This window comes from Orbicella faveolata, unplaced genomic scaffold (genome assembly GCF_042242905.1).
Source record: "Orbicella faveolata isolate gen_17 unplaced genomic scaffold, um_ofav_v1 contig_1, whole genome shotgun sequence".
In the NCBI taxonomy this organism is placed as follows: domain Eukaryota; kingdom Metazoa; phylum Cnidaria; class Anthozoa; order Scleractinia; family Merulinidae; genus Orbicella; species Orbicella faveolata.
The window spans coordinates 856277-874705 of NW_028301536.1; the positions used below are offsets into that span (position 1 = coordinate 856277).

Below are 18429 nucleotides of genomic sequence, written 5' to 3' on the forward strand. Positions count from 1 at the left end.
GAAAGTGAAACATTGGTTCACGGAATAAAGGAAAAACTGATTGCGTGATCACTAGATCTCCATCATGTTCGATTCTGAACATTTCAGACGCAATCACATGTGGATCACAGTTTGTTCTTTTGTGTCCTTCCCAGTCCTTTAGTTCCCTCGCGCGGTTGATGTGTTGCTTCCAGATCTTTTCATGACGGGAAGAGGTCTGGAAACGAAGAAGCAAGGGCATCGATCAGTGCAATATTCGAGAGAGGCGCCTCACTTTGCCAAGCAACTGACATTTACCGTGAATTTTTAATAACAAACAGACTGAATACATACAACTTTTTTTATCTAGCAACACGTCAGGGATTCCCTGATTCGAATTGATTAAAAAAATCAAATTAACAATTTCATTCCTCCTTGAAAAAAAACAATACTGCGCGTCAAAAAAGCAAACTTCTTATTACAAATGTAATCAGAATTTCTCAATCCTAGATTTATTCATAGTTTACGTTCTGGTTGCTCCTCGACAAATTTATATTCTACTGAAAGAAATATCAGCGTAGCGTCCGTTCCTTAGATGTATATTCATTGAGTGCAGACAAATGCTATTCGTGAATGTAGCGCATCCTAGCAACATATTCTCTTGGTTTCGCGTGTCAAGTACATCGATTCTACTGAAGCAAAATTAAATAAGCCTAAAATGTGACAAGAAAAACAAGCATGGTTTTATTTAGACGTTCAGTCAAGATGAAACTCAAGATCGCGTTGGCTGTTGTTTTCTGCGCTATAATTGCTGTTTTTGTATGGTATTACGTGAATACTGGTCAAAATCCCATGGTTGAGATTAAGAAAAAAGTCGGTACATTCGTGAAGAAATATTATAACAATGGAGACGAAGATAAAAGCTATGAAAATAATATGACGCGCCCGACGGTTTCAGCCACCACAAGAAAGTTGTTAGGGGGGAAACAAACAGGCAAGACAAATACAGAAGGGACATCGGGTGTTTTAACCAATCAGCACAAGTCTCTGCCTTCTAGTTTGAACACACTGAAAGGAAGACCCCAGGTGCATGCACTGGGCCATATTGCCTTGCTCAACAGCCATCCAAGTATTCCTAGGATGAATGCGTTGCTAGCAAGCGACGCCATCGACTACACCGAAGGCGTCTTGGAGCATGCCAGGAGAACGTTTTATAGAGAGGCAAGACCAAGTAACCGAACAAAAGAGAAATTCACTGTTTTGTTTCTTCATGGCATCGGACTTACCTCCACGATCTGGATAAACATTGGAACGTTTCAAATCTTGGCTGAGTTAGGTTACAGAGCTCTGGCTGTAGATTTACCCGGCCACGGAAACTCCAATGATTTGAGTATACCTTACAAACGGGATGACATCCTGGGATATATGACAAATCTGTTCACCGCACTGGACCTCCATCTGCCGGTCATGGTTTCTCCATCGACGGGAGGTGAATATGCCATGCCGCTATTGATGGCGTACCCTCGCATTCTCCGTGGACTCGTCGCTATCGCTCCATCTGACACGCAACATTATCTAATAAGCGACTACAAGAAACTTTCCGTTCCAATGCTTATTTTGTTTGGCGAGAAAGATGAAACAATGCTTCACGAGTCTTCTCTAGATAGCCTATGGTATGTCCCCAATCGTAAGATTTACATGATAAAGAACACGACCCACGCGTGTTACGTGGACCATCCACCCACGTTTCATAAACTTCTGATCGAGTTTCTGCATCGCGTGGAGTAGCGAACAAATCTTTGAAGCGTCGTTGCTAGAACGAGTCAAACGGGAAACGTAGTACAAACTCAGAAGTGAATTCCTATTTTCCTTTCTCGTTCCTTGGCATTTCTTCCTTTCAAACTTCTTGGAAATAGCCCTGAGAGCAAGGCTTCGCAGTTCCATTTGTTTAATCACGAGTATAAGTAGGGACGGTAGTTGCGCATGCTAGTTCCAAGTTACTAATAATTATACCTCTAACCAAATTGGGAAAGTCGTGTCTGTAAAAACTTGCCGGGTAAAAATCATTTTTGAACGGTTCAAGTCAGAAGAATGAGGGATTCTGCTACAAGAATTAGCCAATAAGGAGTGCCTACGACTTATTCGTCCCCAGGTCATCTCTTGAGATTGTCATTGAATATTAACAAGAGAGGTGCAAGGGCTGATGGGAAGGAAAAAGGAAAGGGAACCACTGGCAGATGTTTCCAAGATGTCGAACAGCGCAATGGCAAATTTTATCGCAAACTGGGGTTTCAAAACAACAACTTTCCATTTTGCCTGTCGTTGTTCTGCTCTGTCCTCTTCCTTCCCATAATTCTCTCCGAATCTCTGAGAAGTTTTACTTCCACCCCGCAAGACACAATGGACGGACTGGGAACGAGTCAGGACGGGTGATACAGGAATTTTTTTAACTAAGCCTCTCTCTCAAAGCGAGGCCTGGTGCACACCATCCATGTGACAATGAGTTCGATTTGCATGTGAATGAAATCTCATTTTCATATAAAAGGTGGGCACCAGCACTCGCTTTGAGAAAGCTAAGAGGCTTAAAATAATTCGGAAATGGTCTAATGATCGCACTAATAAGCAATCAGATTGGGGAATATTTTTTACCACCTTTATTGACAATTACAAATAAACGTTCAGCACAACAACTTTATTTAGGTTCGAGAATATATGTCTTTCAGGTGTAGAAAATGTCTCAGTGTATTCGATTTTTAATTTTACAAAATCCCCATTGTTCCGTACTTGGAAGCCAGTCATAGTTACAATAGCGTGATTAAAGGAGGTACGATCTAGGCTGCAAAACGTGTTAACTCCATTTCCACCCCTAACTCGTTCATTTGTTGTGATTCACGACATTCTCTATTGCTATATAGCAGTGAAGTTTTTTAAAACTTCACTGCTATATATCAATAGAGAACACTCAGCGACGTCTTGACCCTAAAGAAGGTTGTTCCAAACAGCTGTCGAAGTTAGGCAGAAAATAACTATAACACTGATTGTACTTCAGTTCAGTTCAATTAAATACAATTTATTTACACTTATTTTAGTTAACTTACATAAAATTCATTTAATTAGCAAAGATCTAAAATCAGAAAAAAAGACATGCAAAATTACATTAAATAAGAGAAACGTGTGTAGTGGCCAAAGGCGGCTCGGCTAATGATTTCCATTCGGTCTTCTCATAAGAATCTTACATTTAAACAGCAGAATTGTCAACATTAACAACCGAACTAACTTTGTCGCGTATTTTCGATTTCTCCCGCCCACTTTGTACCATCACCTATTTCCTCGACAAGGTGAAGTTAACAAGGAATCGTGAGAGTGTGAATGGGGTTTACCTGATCGCTGAGAATTGGTGAAATTAAAAATGCCAACTCAGAAACGACGCTGAGATCTGAGATCTTCAATATTTACCGATGACTAAGAAACGGGCTAAAATTTTAACTGAAAGCTCTCCACACTAGGCCGGAGAGATTTGAAAACGGCGTTTTTACTCTACAAATGCTTCAAATCTTTTCCGTCCGCGCCACGCTGGAGAAATTTGAAGACGCAACAATCACCGGTCATTTTGGATTTGTGTTTGAGGAAAGCTCGTGCAGGGAAATAACATGGTTATCGCGACGCCATCGTTTTCCAAAAGCTCCGTTTTCAAAATGGTTTCCGTCCACATTAAAACGCAAAGCTGGCGTTTTCAAATTCCTTGGGTTTGAAGAGCGTTTTGGAAAAGCTCCGTTTTCGTGACGGATTAATGTAGATGGTATGCCTAACCGAAGAAACAAAGCCGGCTGCGTCAAATTTCTCCGGCCTAGAGTGAACGAAGCTTGAGATTCCAGGCTCTCTATCTAGACCATCTTGGGCATGAGCCTGTGCGCTAATGTGGACCAATGAGCATTCGCCCGGCTTAACTTGTTCTTTACCACCATCTCTGCCCTAATGTTAAAAGGACGCATATTTTTCATTTAAACTTTACAAACGGAACATTTTGAAAGAACTAGTATCAAACAATGGACATAAACAATGATCTTAACTATCAGCCAGTTCTTACAAACATTCAACGCGTTCTGTAAATCACTCTAAACACATTCAGCAATCAATTTATTAGTGTCGTGCGTGGAAAGGGGTTGCCCTCTGTATCTGTATCTGAGTCAGGGGTTCGTGTATAAAATGTATGACGAAAAGAACGATAAAATAAGGGGAAAAAATTAGTTAACTATCAGTCAAATAGATAAAATTATAAATAAAAGTGTAATAGTAAAATACGAGATATTATAAAGTTATAGATATATATACACCAAGCCTAAAACTGTGACATCTCTCAATAATGCTAATAAAACAATAATAATTGAAATTAAAAACTGGAAGGTTTGTTCAGGCTAGCGAAGTTTCGTGTCTTATCAACAAGACACTGAATGTCGTTTATCTTCCAGACGCTGTTCACCTCGGTAAACTCTAACTTTTAATGTGTTACTTTTAATTTATTGCCCCTACACAACCTTCTTTAATCTGAAACTTCGGAAGGTTAACAGCGCAAACTTTGTGTTTATCTGGTTTAACCTAACTGCCAGATACCGATGACCTCGCAGTTACCTTTTTACAGATCACTTTGGGAACCAGAAAACAAGTGGTTTTTTTTTTTTTTTTTTTCGTTTTTTTTTTTGTTTAGCTTTAAGAGGGCACTAGCTCAGTAGAAGCCGAAACTCAGCTTTCATTGACGAAGTAAGCGAAAACAAAACAGGGGACGATACCTGCTATATAATCGAGTGAAGCGATGATAATGCCAAGGTCGGGGTCGAGAGAGGGAAACAGGCAAATGGTTACTCTAGCAAGTGGCTGAAGTGTATAGTTTGGTGGCTACACATAAGAGAAACAAAGGAAAACACAGAAGAAATGCTACTGTCTGCCTTTTATTGCGAATTACCACTAAAAAGGCATAGTCAAGAACCACTAGCATTCAGTCTATTTTCACAGCCTTCTTGTGGACGAAAAAGTGTACAAATAGCTTCATATGCCTTGACAAATTGTGATGGATCATTCTTTCTAGAACATTCGATTTGTTTAGTAACGTGTAACCGGTCAAACGGCAGGAGTTTGGCCATTTATGACCGTGTTTCCCAGCATCTTAATTCATCAGTGGAGAATGTAGGTGGCCAATTCAACGGCAAGCAGTGGGGAAGAAATATCTAGCACCAATTCATTACAGCAAAGCTTGAAAACATGCATTCTTTGCTCGATGATGGCTTAGCGTATTTATCCTGCACGTGTTATCAGCAAGACAATGAAGCAAGGGTGGTAAACAGGTCAACACGAGGGGTCCACTGAGTTTCATAAACACTGCTCCACGGGTAGCGTGTGTTAAATTAATTAACCACTGAAGTGAAAGTAATAATAACCTATTCCATGCTTGTTAAAGCCGTTTGTTTTTCTCTTGTTTACGCGTTAATGCAAAACATTGGTACGAGGCTGGTCTAACAATGAATTACCAGTCTTGTAAAAATAAAACCACCAGCAATTGTTCGATGTTTATCAAAGTGACTTAAAATTTACCACTCTAAATTTTAGTTTCTTTTAGCCTGTCTACAGGAAACTTCAATTTAACCAAACTTGAAAAATATATTTTACTTTATTTATGCTTTTTGTTGCCCAAAAAAAGCTCATTTCAAGTTTACAGCCTGGCGTGAATAATTCCTCTGTGAAAGTTAATTTTCACAGCTGTTGTTAACTTACGGCATTCGCGTTGTTTTATTTAACTGGTCCCGTAATGGAATTGGAACAGGAAATGCCTAGCTGTGAAGCCGTTCATTTAACTTTCTACAAATGTTACTTGCAGTCCTCTCACATTTTGCAGCTTCCACGAGTATGTTATATGTAGAAGCTATAAAAAGAAGTAACATAAAGACACGATAGCTAGCTATAGGCGATCAAATAATTCATGGTCTAGTTGTCAGGCTGGTTCACCTAACAGTACGTAGTTTAGTTAAGAAAAAAACCCTGAAATAATGCGGTTAGAATATTGAATTTTCTGTATTAGATTTCTTAATTCACTTTTATACGAATCTTAAATGCAGATGCAAAACTGATGAACGTACAACTTTTGATATCGTGCCACCTTATTATAAAGTACAAACATGTTTTCTTGGTTAGGGCAAAGTAGGGAGATTGTCATATCAATATGAAATAAAATGTTATATTTTATCATTCTTTTACTTTGCTTTAGCAACTAATCGATTTCTATTGACCACGAATCAACTCTCATCAAATGGTTTAAGTTTAAGCTATTGAAGATTGGTGCAGAGCACAAATCTTCAAACAAACTCCAAAGCTAAATCTGCACAGTGCCTTGATTTCTTTGTGAAGTCGATTGAAATATTCTTCTAGTGTTTATTACGAGAGCCATGCGTACAACGCCAAACGTTTTAAAAATGTTTCCTCTGAGTCCATTACAAACGGGACAATGGAAGAGAAACGCGAAATAGGTGGCTCTCAGTCCACAAACACGTTTCACGAGACAATGTTGAGTCGATTCGCTCCAAATTTGATTTCAGGCATTACAAAGCAAAACAGATAACACTCGAAAATACGGCCTAATCGGAACGGTATTAAAAATCCAAATTAATTATTTTTACCCAGTCATTATTTAACAATTACCGTAATGTCGAAATGTTACTATTTTTCTCCGTAGTGAAAAATTACATATTAAGCAAGGTAGTATCTACTATTAAGATTCTTCTTCTTTTTAATGTCATAGAAAGTCATTGTTTAGATGGTGAAATCAAAAGGATACCCTTTTCAGTGCATTTCGCCTCTAATCTACTTTCCTTTTTCGTTTGCAATTTTGTTAGCTGATCTGTCTGACGTAATGCGACATCTGGCTTGTATTCGCCGATCGTTCGATTCAATTACAAAATAATTACGTTTGTACAGAAACGAATATGTGTAGAAATATTAACGCAGATAAGTTCTGTGCTGAAAGGTACAAAAATCAACAATAGAGAGACAGTAAGCCAGAATATATGAAAACAAAAAAACACGACATAGCCTTGAAAGAGCTCACCCTAAGAAAAAATCGGTTAGCCCTGAGCGCGAGACGTAACCAAAAATTATGCCGGTGTGCAATGGAAAGAAGGTAGCTTCTTAATCTCATTTGAATCTATGTTACTCAATCTTGACCAATCCTGTTGTTTTTTTCTTAAGTTTTAAGCACCTTTATAACTTTGAAGATTATCATTCGGACGGCCTTTTTCTTTGCATTGAAAGTTAAATTGTACTTCCCAAAGTATACTCTAAATCTCGGAAAATATACTTTCTTAGTATAATATTTGTTACAATGAGCATGACAACCCGATTAAGAGAGTGTAAATCTTCGTAATTAAGCAACTGATACTGAACATCTTTTAAAAAAGCTATGAGAAATCTTTACTTATAAACCAGAATTGACCGAATTGTCTCAACAAAATGCAAACTGATTCATATTCATCTAAAAAATCTTTCTAAACTTTCATCTCTACCATGCTACCCCACCGTCTAAGACTGAATAAAAGTGATCACAACATAATTAAAGAGACCTCAAACAAATGCCAAATTGGTGTATTTTTCTTGAAAACCAATATCAGCATGCACATTCAAAAATCACACTGCTGAACTAAGTTTGCAACAACCTTCAGGCAAGTGGAACTCCTAATTCATTGTCTCCATTTTAAATTTCAGCTGTAGTCACTTTTCGTATCCCAAGTTATTGCCTTCCATTATTTCCTGCCAATAAATTGAAAATACTCTAACTATAATCGCCAGCGACCACTTGGACGTTGAAATTTTGTCGTGTTGACGAATTCACTGTTATGGAGAATTAGCGCAACAACCTTGTTTACGCCTGACCTCATGGCAAACAACTTACATGCAAATTTTACGCTTTTTCGTCTTTAGTGAATGTTTTTATCGAAAAGCATGGTTGATTGTAAGATGAAATGGCATATTTACTTACTAAATTAGTTCTGCGTTCGCTGTGAATAAATTTTAAACTGCTTGTTCACTTAATTTAATATAACTGCCTCGTGATAAAGTCATCTTTGTCGTCGCGTACCTAATGATATCACTTTTCTGGAACCTTCTGTCTCCTGATAAAGTAATATACCTTTTCTCGCAGACTATGTGACGATCAGTTCCATTCTTTTCAATGAAAACGAATTATAAGGGATTCTGCAATCGCTCCGACTGTAGTATCACTTACTTGTAAGTTGCTGTTAATACGTCTCGCATGATCTCTCTATGTATTCATTCAACAACACCTTCTGTGAACAAATAGCTTTTATTCTTTTGTGTGAAGAGCTAAAGCAAATCTCGCTATTCATGGCGAAAAGACTGAAACAACAAAGCCTTTATAGAATTCTTATGTTCCCTATCTGTGGTTATTGTCCATACAATGTCTTATCAAATCAGGTGACTCTTCGAAACAGAGAGAATAACGCTTCTTAAGTGATTCACAATATGGTCTTTTGTTTATGCCATGTGCTTTGTAACAGAACAAAAGGTTCCATTTGTTTACTTAACATCAATGGAGGCAGTAACCTCACAAGGCTTGCGGGGTGAAATGTCCATTATATTATTTCAATTAGCGTATAAATTCATTACCTGTGAACGGGAAAGCCATTTATCACAAAGTCCATTAATGGATTTCAAGAACTTTTAACATTCCATATTTACTTACAACCTGTCAAATGACCAAGTTCAGGACCGAACTCAATGGTTCCATTCGAGTGCCGATGCAGGCAATTGGCTAGTCTTCAAGTATTTCAAATGCAAAGTAGTTAATTCGATCTGTTGTTATCAGCGAAAGGTTCAGCTAAACATAATTCTTTCCAACATATTTTGTCTGGTTTAAGAAGAGCTAATCCCTTGCTTTAGGGCAGTCAACATCTGATGGGAAAATGAGTCAGTTACAGATAAACTAGTTGACACCATTCATCTCAGATTCATCGAAGCATTTCTTAAATAAAGAGAAGCACACCGTTTACAACAATCAAATGACAATTGAAATCTGCATTTTCGCCTGAAAGACAACGAGGGCGTTTCTTAAACAACTCCAGTTACGTAACAAATTTCATTCCTCTTCTTTTTTTAACATAGCTGGGTCACTTTGTCAAATACATGAGAAATGCTCGCCTGTGGAGGTTTACGTTATCCAAATTATTTCTGAGTTAGACATCTGTGTAACAGCTTTTTTTTTTTTTTTTACCAGATTCAGGAGACTAAGGCTGTTCAAGCACGCACTGTGTTCATTCATCAGAGTTAAAGATCCACAACGGGGACTTTGAATTTCAAGAGCCGCTTCTACACAGCATGCACAGCGAGACTCCGGGACAGATCGAAGAAGTTAAATACAACAAAAAAAAAAAGGTGACAGCAGTTGCAATTCCCCTTACACGTGCTTTCTTAGCTTAACCAAAACAGCTGTTCCTTCTCGACTTCTCGGCACTGGCTTCATCGAAAGACTAAGAAACATCTGTGTGCATCTGTTGTTCACCCGGTGCGTAGAATTTCTCGTTCCTGAAGGTGCAGAAAAGAAGAAATAGCGAATCAACACTGTATGTTTGTAACTGACTTTGTTGAAAAAAGAAAGGCCTCCGTTAGAAACAGAACCGTCGCTTATGTATTCAGTTTTCGGTGCGAATATTTTGAAGCCGGCGGGATGAGTATTGTGAAGGTGGTGTAATCTAATGGTCACCTGTTATTTCGTTCCTAGGCCGCTCCATATGCGAATCCTCCGAACAGAGCAAAAAGGATAAATCCAAACCAAATACTAATTTAATCGCAGCCAGTTTAGAGGAGAGACCTTCGAACGCGTACTGTGTCACTGTTAAAACCCCCCGAAACGGAACTTAATCGTTTTGCTGAAGTATCAGGTAAAGCTGCCTCAAACCATTTTCCAAGTTTGTTCTCAAAATGTCGTCACCTTTATTCATAATTGTTTAGTTACAAGGCAATTTAAGTTTCCACTTCTCCACCGTTACGGATATTTCCTGATAAGCATGTGAAAATAGTATAAATTCAGAATGCTATAAAAAAAACGGATTACTTTGACGCAAGGGAATGTGCAGTTCTGAATCATCGCCACCATTTTATAGTTAGATTACTAATGTTTTAATGGGTCTCGAAATTTCAATTCCTAACGTCGTCAGGGTCTCTGACAGAATCCATTGTAGAAAATGACACATCTGTAGAACGGCTAGCATCTATGGCGTTTTAGTTTGTAAGAAAACACACCTGGTACATATTACAACCGCTCATTCTAAGACAACAGAGTGACCGGCTGGACCTCACCCTAAGGAAAATACGTGACAAATTACAACGCCACTAAAAGTTCCCTAGATCGGCTCGTCTTCATAGCCTGAATCTGGTCGAATGCTGGCTTACACTCTACTAATTTGAGATCATTATAACCGCTTTATAAATTAAATTTACACTCTATCTCCGTTTGTATGGATATCGATGACCCAAGCGTAGTACAACAGCGTTGCTATCCTTCCTTGTATGAGCATCTTTGCAACTTGTACCTCCATTTGCAAGCTGAAAATCGCGAATTTTATGAACTTCCCATCATAAAGTTTTATTAGAGAGAGTTTATTTTCTATAATCATGCAAGTAATTGAAGGTTCCCGCGAGAGTCAGTCGAATTCTGCTGACAGGTAATAATCTATATTTTGATCTGACGAAACCAGTCAGATCTCTGGCCCGCAACTTTTCCGCTTAGGCAATACGATTACACGAGGCCTACTGACAAGCTACAGAAGAAAGGGCGAAAGGTGCATGAATGTAATATAAACAGTGAACAGGGAAAGCTGAAGAAATTTTTCTACACGGCTCAGGCTGACAGCTGCTACCGGTGACCTAACTACTGAAACCACAATCGAACTAAAAAAAAACTGTGGCTTAAACGAGAAAGAACTACACGCCTAAATTGTGAAATAGATAGCATCTATTAGGTTATGTATTTACTTCCACTGGCGTCGCATTGTCTTATGACAGCCTAAAAGGTTGAATGGTTCGTTTTCCAGTGTAGGTTATTCTCTTGGTTGACTGTTGCATCTGATGTCAAAAACAGCATAATCAAATTATAATGGACCTCAGAAAAAAGATCTCTTGAATTGGCAAGAACCATGAGTTGAGGCTCACATCCTCATCTGAACGCCTTGCAAGCAGCTGTTTATCGATGAACAATATGCTGGAAAAAATGACAACATGCGAACTGCGCGAAACTGTTTTGCAAAGTTAAGTAGATTCTTTAGCACAGTTCAGGTTTGATAGCTCAGCTTTATATTGAGCCTTTTTTACACTCTTCTTCGAATTGACTTTCAATTATATTTCAGGATCTTCATATATACTCCAATATCTTGCAATGTTTGTGTTTGGAGAGCCAGGGCGTTCAATTTCGATCGTCCGGTCAGTTCCCCTGCGTCATATGTATAGGTTGAATTTACTGTTGGTTCTTGCCTTGCTCTGACGGTTTTCCTTCGGGGAGTCTAATGTTTATCCTCCTGAAAGACTAAAATTTTGCAAAGTCCAATGCCCCTGGGCCTGCATGACTGTATGACTGAACCAGCTTGGGTTGATGTGACCTCCTCTTTTAGTATTGCACTTTATATTGCGAAGACCATCAGCTCACTCAAATTAGCAGAAAGAGAAAATATCGATGGCGGGGAATTGGAATTACGGTAATGCATTTGTCATACTCATTTTCTCAGTAAATGATAATATAATACTATATAATATATGAGTGTATTCTTTGCAGTGTTCTTTACTGCCAACTACTTTATACATTTCTCGACTTCTGGGAATTCTGAGAATGATGTTTGAAAATGCATTAGCTGATTTGATATGGTTCTGATTAGTTTCTTCAAGCAGTTACTAGTGGAGGTGTTTGTCTTCAGGTTCAACTGTTAACACTGACACTTGCTTCATTGAAGTTATCAGAGAATTCAAGCTGAATTGAATAACGAATCCTTACTTGAGCTTTAACTCGTAGCATGATTATTCGTCTCGTGCGACATCAAGGTCTTGGATTTGGAATCTAAAGAATTCATAGCAACTGTGGAAGTTTGAAGGCAAACGGCGCTATGGCGGATTGGGTCAATTCATTCTTTGTTGAGTTACTTGTTCGTTCCGGCGATCTTTCCATCCTCATACCTTTATTATGATTAGTCTGATCTTTTTGGCGCCTTTCGTTATCAGCAAAAATAGGTTAATTACGTAGTGCTGAGATTAAAATCGTGACCTAAATAATACCCGGTATTTTATTCAGGTGGAGGCAAGAGCTTCACATGACAATTACTATTCCATGTCCCCTAAATGTGGAGAACTGGACCATGTGCTCACCATGTTTGCTACTACAGCTGTTATTTTGCCCAGGATCATAGAACCATGAAAAACGTTCTGATATTCCCCAAAATTGGTTAGGCTTCAAATGTATCTGGATGGCTTAATTACATGAATAGTGATAAGTACAGTATTTTGTTAAAGTTCCGTGAACTTCCCGTCTGCTTATCATCTAAATATATCACTCGAAGAAAACTTGAAATGCGATACATACTCTGCTAAACAGCAACTGTCTCGCAGGCATAACTTACAATACCATGGAATGTCTGGGCAGGCATCTATTAGTCTTCAAACAGGTTAAAGATATTTTAAATCGTCGTTTTCAAGTAAATTCTCAAGTCCATATTTCTTTTTTGGGGTTTAGTACCATGACATCCCAAGTCGACAATCCTCGACAACGGTTGACATAAAAAATGTTCGGGGAGCTTTATTATGCAATTTCAATGGCACATTGAGGCAAGATTTGCTCAGACAGCTCTTTGTTCCTCTCAACTATTTAATGACTTGCTTCTGTTCGTGGGCAGCGAAATGAAATTGAAGACAACAATGCGTAGGCTAATGGACTTTCCGCTTGGTACCTGTCCGAATGGACAGTGAACGCCCCTTGGAACTGGGCCGCCAAGAAAGAATGAGATCACGTTTCAAGTTGGATATTTTAGTTTCTCAAGCAAACCACAGGATGGTGACTTTCACTCTGAACTAGCAAACTACTGAAAGTCTTGGGTTAAACCTTGGACCAAACAATATATCGCGAAGTAATAAAGGTCATTCACTTACCATGACTTGACGAGGCAGCCTTGCTTTAATCGTCGATGGAATTTTAGGCTGACATAGAGACTGAAGTACAGCCGTGATGGATCAAGATTGATAGCAAAAAAAATATCAGAGGAATGAAAACAAGTGGCGCCTTGCTGAAATCATAACACCCATCAAAGGGTTGTTATAACTAAGCTTATAAATCTCAAATTGAAATTGGAGCCTAATCAAGCGGCAAGGTTTTGGATCTTCCTCGTTCCCCGTTGTTTGAGTTTAATTCAGTTTAAAATAACAATAGAAACAGAATACTGATCTTGTGTTCTGAGGGACTTAAGAATTGTTTTCCAAAAAATCCATTAGCCACTTAACTGTATATTTGTATAACTTCTTATCGTTTTTTTTTTTTTATTGCTTTTTTCAACAACTGTTATGTTTTTAGATGAGGCATGCAAAGTTCTTCTGACTCACCTGAATGTAAACTTAAACGACTTGTTTACTTACCCGCAATGAGGCGACTCTTATTAATGGATGCTCTTGAAACGTTTACTATTCTCAGTGACCAACGAGGCTTTCTCTGTCAGAATTTACCATCACACACCTGGACAACTTCAAATTACTTGGCAAAACCATAACTCCTAAGAACATCAAATAATATCACATTTTCCACAACTTTGATGCCAGTCTTACAAAAGAGTTCCATCCTTAAACCATAATTTCCATCTCGTTTCTATTCGCCACCAGTCGCTTGTGACTGACCAACCTGCAACCCCTGTTGAAGGCCTTTGTTCGTTAGACCTTCAGCGAATGCGATTTTCTAATTAGCTGAATTGACTTAGTCAATTCCATGACCACCTCCACCAAGGTAGCCATGCAAGCAGAGTAATAATCACCCAATTGGCCTTAAATGCGCGTTACGGGAATACATATCGGCCTCTACTCTTTCAAATATAATTATCAAACTTATTACGTTTTTATGTTTTAACGTGTTTGGTTTCCTTGTGGACCCTTTAAAGGGATTCACGCGTGGTTTACTCCATTTTTTTAACTGTCATGAATTTTACTTAAGTGACTTGTTTGAAGTCGTCGGGTACAAGATCGTGATAGACCCAGTTGAATAAACTGGAGAGCTTTTTTTCAAAGCGGTCATTTATGCAACTGTTCTTAAAACAAACAAAACAAAGCACAGTCAACAGATTTTGAATTGTAACTAAACAACGTGTTCCAATGTAGTTACTGAGATTTTAAACAATGGCATGTTTATCTACAATTCTCTTCGCTTCACGGAACCCATTTCTTGAGCGAAGAAACCTATATCTTGAGATCTGAACAAAACACTGCCCACGTGTTAAATTATGCGAACAGTTTTAGGTTAAGTTTAATTTCGTTTCAAAAATATAGGTAAAATCAACACTCTTCGCTCGCGTGAACTTGCCCTAGTTTTCAAGAAAGTCAAACGAAATAATTTAAAAGTTATGCTTGGCGAATGTCATCGCACGGAATACGGAAGTGGATCGAAAAATATTGAGAAGTAAAGCGCTCTTAGTTAAATAACCACACATACACTGGCACACATAAACACACACACACGCATCTGGTGCAATAAATGGCGTTAAAATTATGTTCTTATATCTCCTTGAAGTGTTTTTAACTTGTGTTTTGAATAAAAGAAACAACGGGAGTTGATCGGGACCTTAACTTGTGGGAGGCAACTAAATAGTTTGAAAGACTGTTTTAAGATATCGTGCTGGGTACGATATAACATTTCAACAAAGAAATCTTAGTGATTTCAAACATAAGCTGTTTAGCTTCCCGTAAGCTATTCAAAGTAAATCTTTTGACAATATGCTGGAAAACAATTGCACTTAATTTTCCTATTTGTATGACTGAAAGACTTAGCAAAAATAGCGCATATGCCACACTCCTGCGCGCAGTGACAATTTCACGAATACAAAGACAACAGACGTGGATTATTAGTGTTCCACTACTTTACGCTTCAGGACATCAACTATTGAAGATACTACCTCTTAATGGTATATAGCAGAACAAGGCAATGACATTTTCTGACAGATCTAAAACTGGTATTTAAAATAGAGCCGCGACAAAAGTCTACTGGCACCCGAATTGAAAACCTAATTAATAAACTGCATTAAGTTGTATTCGATACAGTTTGCTTTTCCGCCCATTTGTATGCCCTATCGGTGGCATTAGATACACGCATTATTGAAACATCCATATATCTTCCTTGTCAAATTAAAATCTATAAACAACTGGCGTTTACAGATTTTGAATAAAAGGGATAGCATAGTCAATTCTTTGAAAGACTTGCCCGCCTGCCTAAAAAAGATTAGTTTCCATTGAGTTGTTAGAAACCATAGAATACGAACAAAAGAAAAGATTAAAACACCAAAATTACTAAAGCCAAATTATCTTGGCGTGAAATAATCGCATTCATGGTAGGCCCTTGGTCATATATCATTTTGAATTCATTTCTAAACATTCGTATTCAAAGAAAAGAAACAATGCAGTGTATGGTGGCAAGCCATGACAGGTAATCCCTTGTGTTATCAACGGGGCTTTTGTCTTCGGTTGCCATGTAGAATCGAACACGTTCTTTGAGATAACAAAGTGTGGATGTTTTGTCCCCTTACAATGAGAAAGGTAGTTTACACTTCATTGTGAAATGATATAATTTTCTACTATTCGAGTACATGCTAAAATCACCCCGTTTGATAAACGTGCGGTCCGCTCTATGTGCGTGGTCTTACGATTTCTGTCTGCAATATTGGAACGCGCAGAGCCAGGCAAGTTACCTGTAACTCTTTGGAGCAAGATTTCCCACGCTCGACGGCTCGAGGAAAGGCCACAGTTTCAGTTGGTAAATTATTTTTATTGTATCAATAAACACTCTAATAAGCTTATAAACTGTACAACCCGACTCACTCCGAAATAGGATAAATTTCAAAAAGAGAGATCATTTAGATTCTTTCTTCAATATATACACATTAACACTCGTGAAGACCTCAATACAGCCACGAAACCTTAAAAAAGACATGTTAAAGCTGCCTCAAAGTTCAAAGTGTCTTTTTAATTGAATGAAAAGTAAATATAATCACTATTATTCTCTTCACGTCTTTGCAAATGTTCTATCCTTATAAACGATTTGTGCTCTATGATCTCGTGATTTCGGTCAGTGCATTATATACAAACATTGTCGTCTCAACTAGTTGAAATGTTCTTTGTATAAATTTTATGAAATTCTCTCTAAGAAAAACAACAGTCACTTCTTACTAGTAGCCGACATCCGGTCTCAGCATAACGAAGTCCATAGAGGACCTAGGAATTCCAGTTCTGCTGTCGATAGCGGTTGGAGCGTGAACTATAGATGATGATTCGGGCAAAACGCTTCGATGGTGTACCACATGTCCAACTTGCATAGAGTGTGGCATGGATGGATGGTGACTTGGGTAACCGATAGGAGGTCCGCAAGAGATTTCTCTTCCAACAAGCGGTAAATGCGTCGAGCAAGGTCCTTTCATTTCAGTCACAGTCTGCATTACCGGATAATGAGGCGCGAAATGGTAAGGTGGGGGAGGTTCCGCTAGTGTACAGTTTCCGGAACAGTTGCTAAAAATTGGACCTGAAGGCATTAAATGCCCAGGCGGCATCGGGCTACAAAGCGAAGAAGGAGGTGGGTATCCCATCCCATTCATCTCATGATAACCGTAAGGGTTGATGCTCTGCGTTTTCAACTTGGGCGTAGATTTTGGCTTTCTTTTAGGCTGGTATTTGTACTCGGGATGGTCCTTCTTATGTTGTTCTCTCAGTCGTTTCGCCTCCACCACGTAAGGATCTTTGGATTCAGGCGAGAGTGCATTCCATTCAAGTCCGAGACGCTTACTGATTTCCGAATTCAACATGCGAGGGCATTCCTCTGCGATGCGTCTTCGTTCCTTCCGCGACCAAACCATGTATGCATTCATGGGCCGTTTTATGTGTTCACTGGGCTTAGTCATTTCTGCTGATCTGTTTTCAAGTGGTACAGTTTCAAAAACTTCGACGCGAATTCACCACGGAGTGGGTTGTGTAACAGTGCGAGTGCGGTCAACCTGTGATAGCAGCTTTTATAGGTGGACCAAACCTCTCGTTTGTCTATGCGCCTGCTTGGAATAAAAAGGAACCACGTTCCGAACAATAGAGCGCCTGAATGAACTCCCGCAGAAGTGCTTCATTATAAGAATCTTGACGGGTATAAATTATTGATCGCCTAGAAGAATGGGTTACCCACATGAATTTAACGAGCAAGAGTTCGACAGAACAATAGAAACTGGAGAAGGTTGATGAATAATTAATCTAGCACGATGTCTTGTAAGATGAGTAAATGGGGAAAAATACTGGTGGCGGGAACTCCGATGGATTGAGTGAATTCATAGCATGAAGGATTGTTAAGGACAAGTGTTTTCCTAGTACGTTTTACTTATTCATTCACAAGGAACAAATAGAGAAAGAAAATACCATGTCTGGTGCACTATCTGATACTTGACTACTGCGCGAAAACAAAAATGAGTGTTATTCGTGGCTCAAGAGAGATCCTAAATCTGATTGTTTTCGACGAAGAGAACGGCGCCAAGAAGATGTGAGGTTCTAAAAAAACACTCTTCTCTTCAAGGGCTCATTTGCATTCAAGACGACCTTGTTTTGACGTTCACTGAGCAGATAACAAAAGTAGTTTTGCATAGAAAGGAGAAATGTTTACAAAGACCCAACTGTGCCTTGAAAGTTTCAATAGTAGTTTTCATTTACAACACAATATTTTACATGAGGCCAATTTTTGCTGTTCATACAATATCTCCACAGAGTTAAATCCCCACATAGAAGACAATTCATTGTATTACTAATTATTTAGCCGGCTCTTCATTCAGTCCTAGGCTGTTGTCCCAAAAGGATCGACCCTTGCGCTTAAATATTTGTTTATCACGGAACTGTCCAAACCTTGCATGGTAATGAAACATACGAGAGGCACACAAAGACGTTGTTAAAATTGCACTCTTTGTTTCAGTCAACCATTAAATTTGTCCCCGTGAAGGCTGTCAAGATCTAAATATAATTTCAAAAAAATCTTTCATTATCACTTTAACAACGGGTGGCTTTTATTTTTCCATTCGCTCAGTGTGTCACAGTTGATTTTAATGCAATTTCCCGCTAGTCTGCCAATGATTGAATATCTATATTTTCTCAATATAATCTGGGTATTTAAAACACTGAGTACACAGCACACAATACGCTGTCACAGACGTATCTATCGAGATG

General features: G+C 38.6%; 1 protein-coding gene, 1 long non-coding RNA gene and 1 pseudogene across 2 annotated transcripts; 2 read left to right on the forward strand and 1 right to left on the reverse strand.

Moving 5' to 3' along the window:
- Positions 1 to 644: 644 nt before the first annotated feature.
- LOC110051068 (putative protein-lysine deacylase ABHD14B pseudogene) lies at positions 645 to 4374 on the forward strand (annotated as a pseudogene).
- Positions 4375 to 8656: 4282 nt separating this feature from the next.
- Positions 8657 to 11380, forward strand: LOC149117646 (uncharacterized). The gene is made up of 2 exons (XR_016205718.1): positions 8657 to 9079; positions 9233 to 11380. It is a non-coding gene; the product is annotated as an uncharacterized LOC149117646 (long non-coding RNA).
- A 4608-nt stretch (positions 11381 to 15988) lies between these two features.
- LOC110051083 (uncharacterized) lies at positions 15989 to 17347 on the reverse strand. Its single transcript, XM_089283557.1, has one exon. It carries the CDS (start codon positions 17133 to 17135, stop codon positions 16410 to 16412), a length of 726 nt encoding a protein of 241 aa, XP_089139683.1. The 5' UTR covers positions 17136 to 17347; the 3' UTR covers positions 15989 to 16409.
- Between the last annotated feature and the right edge of the window lie 1082 nt (positions 17348 to 18429).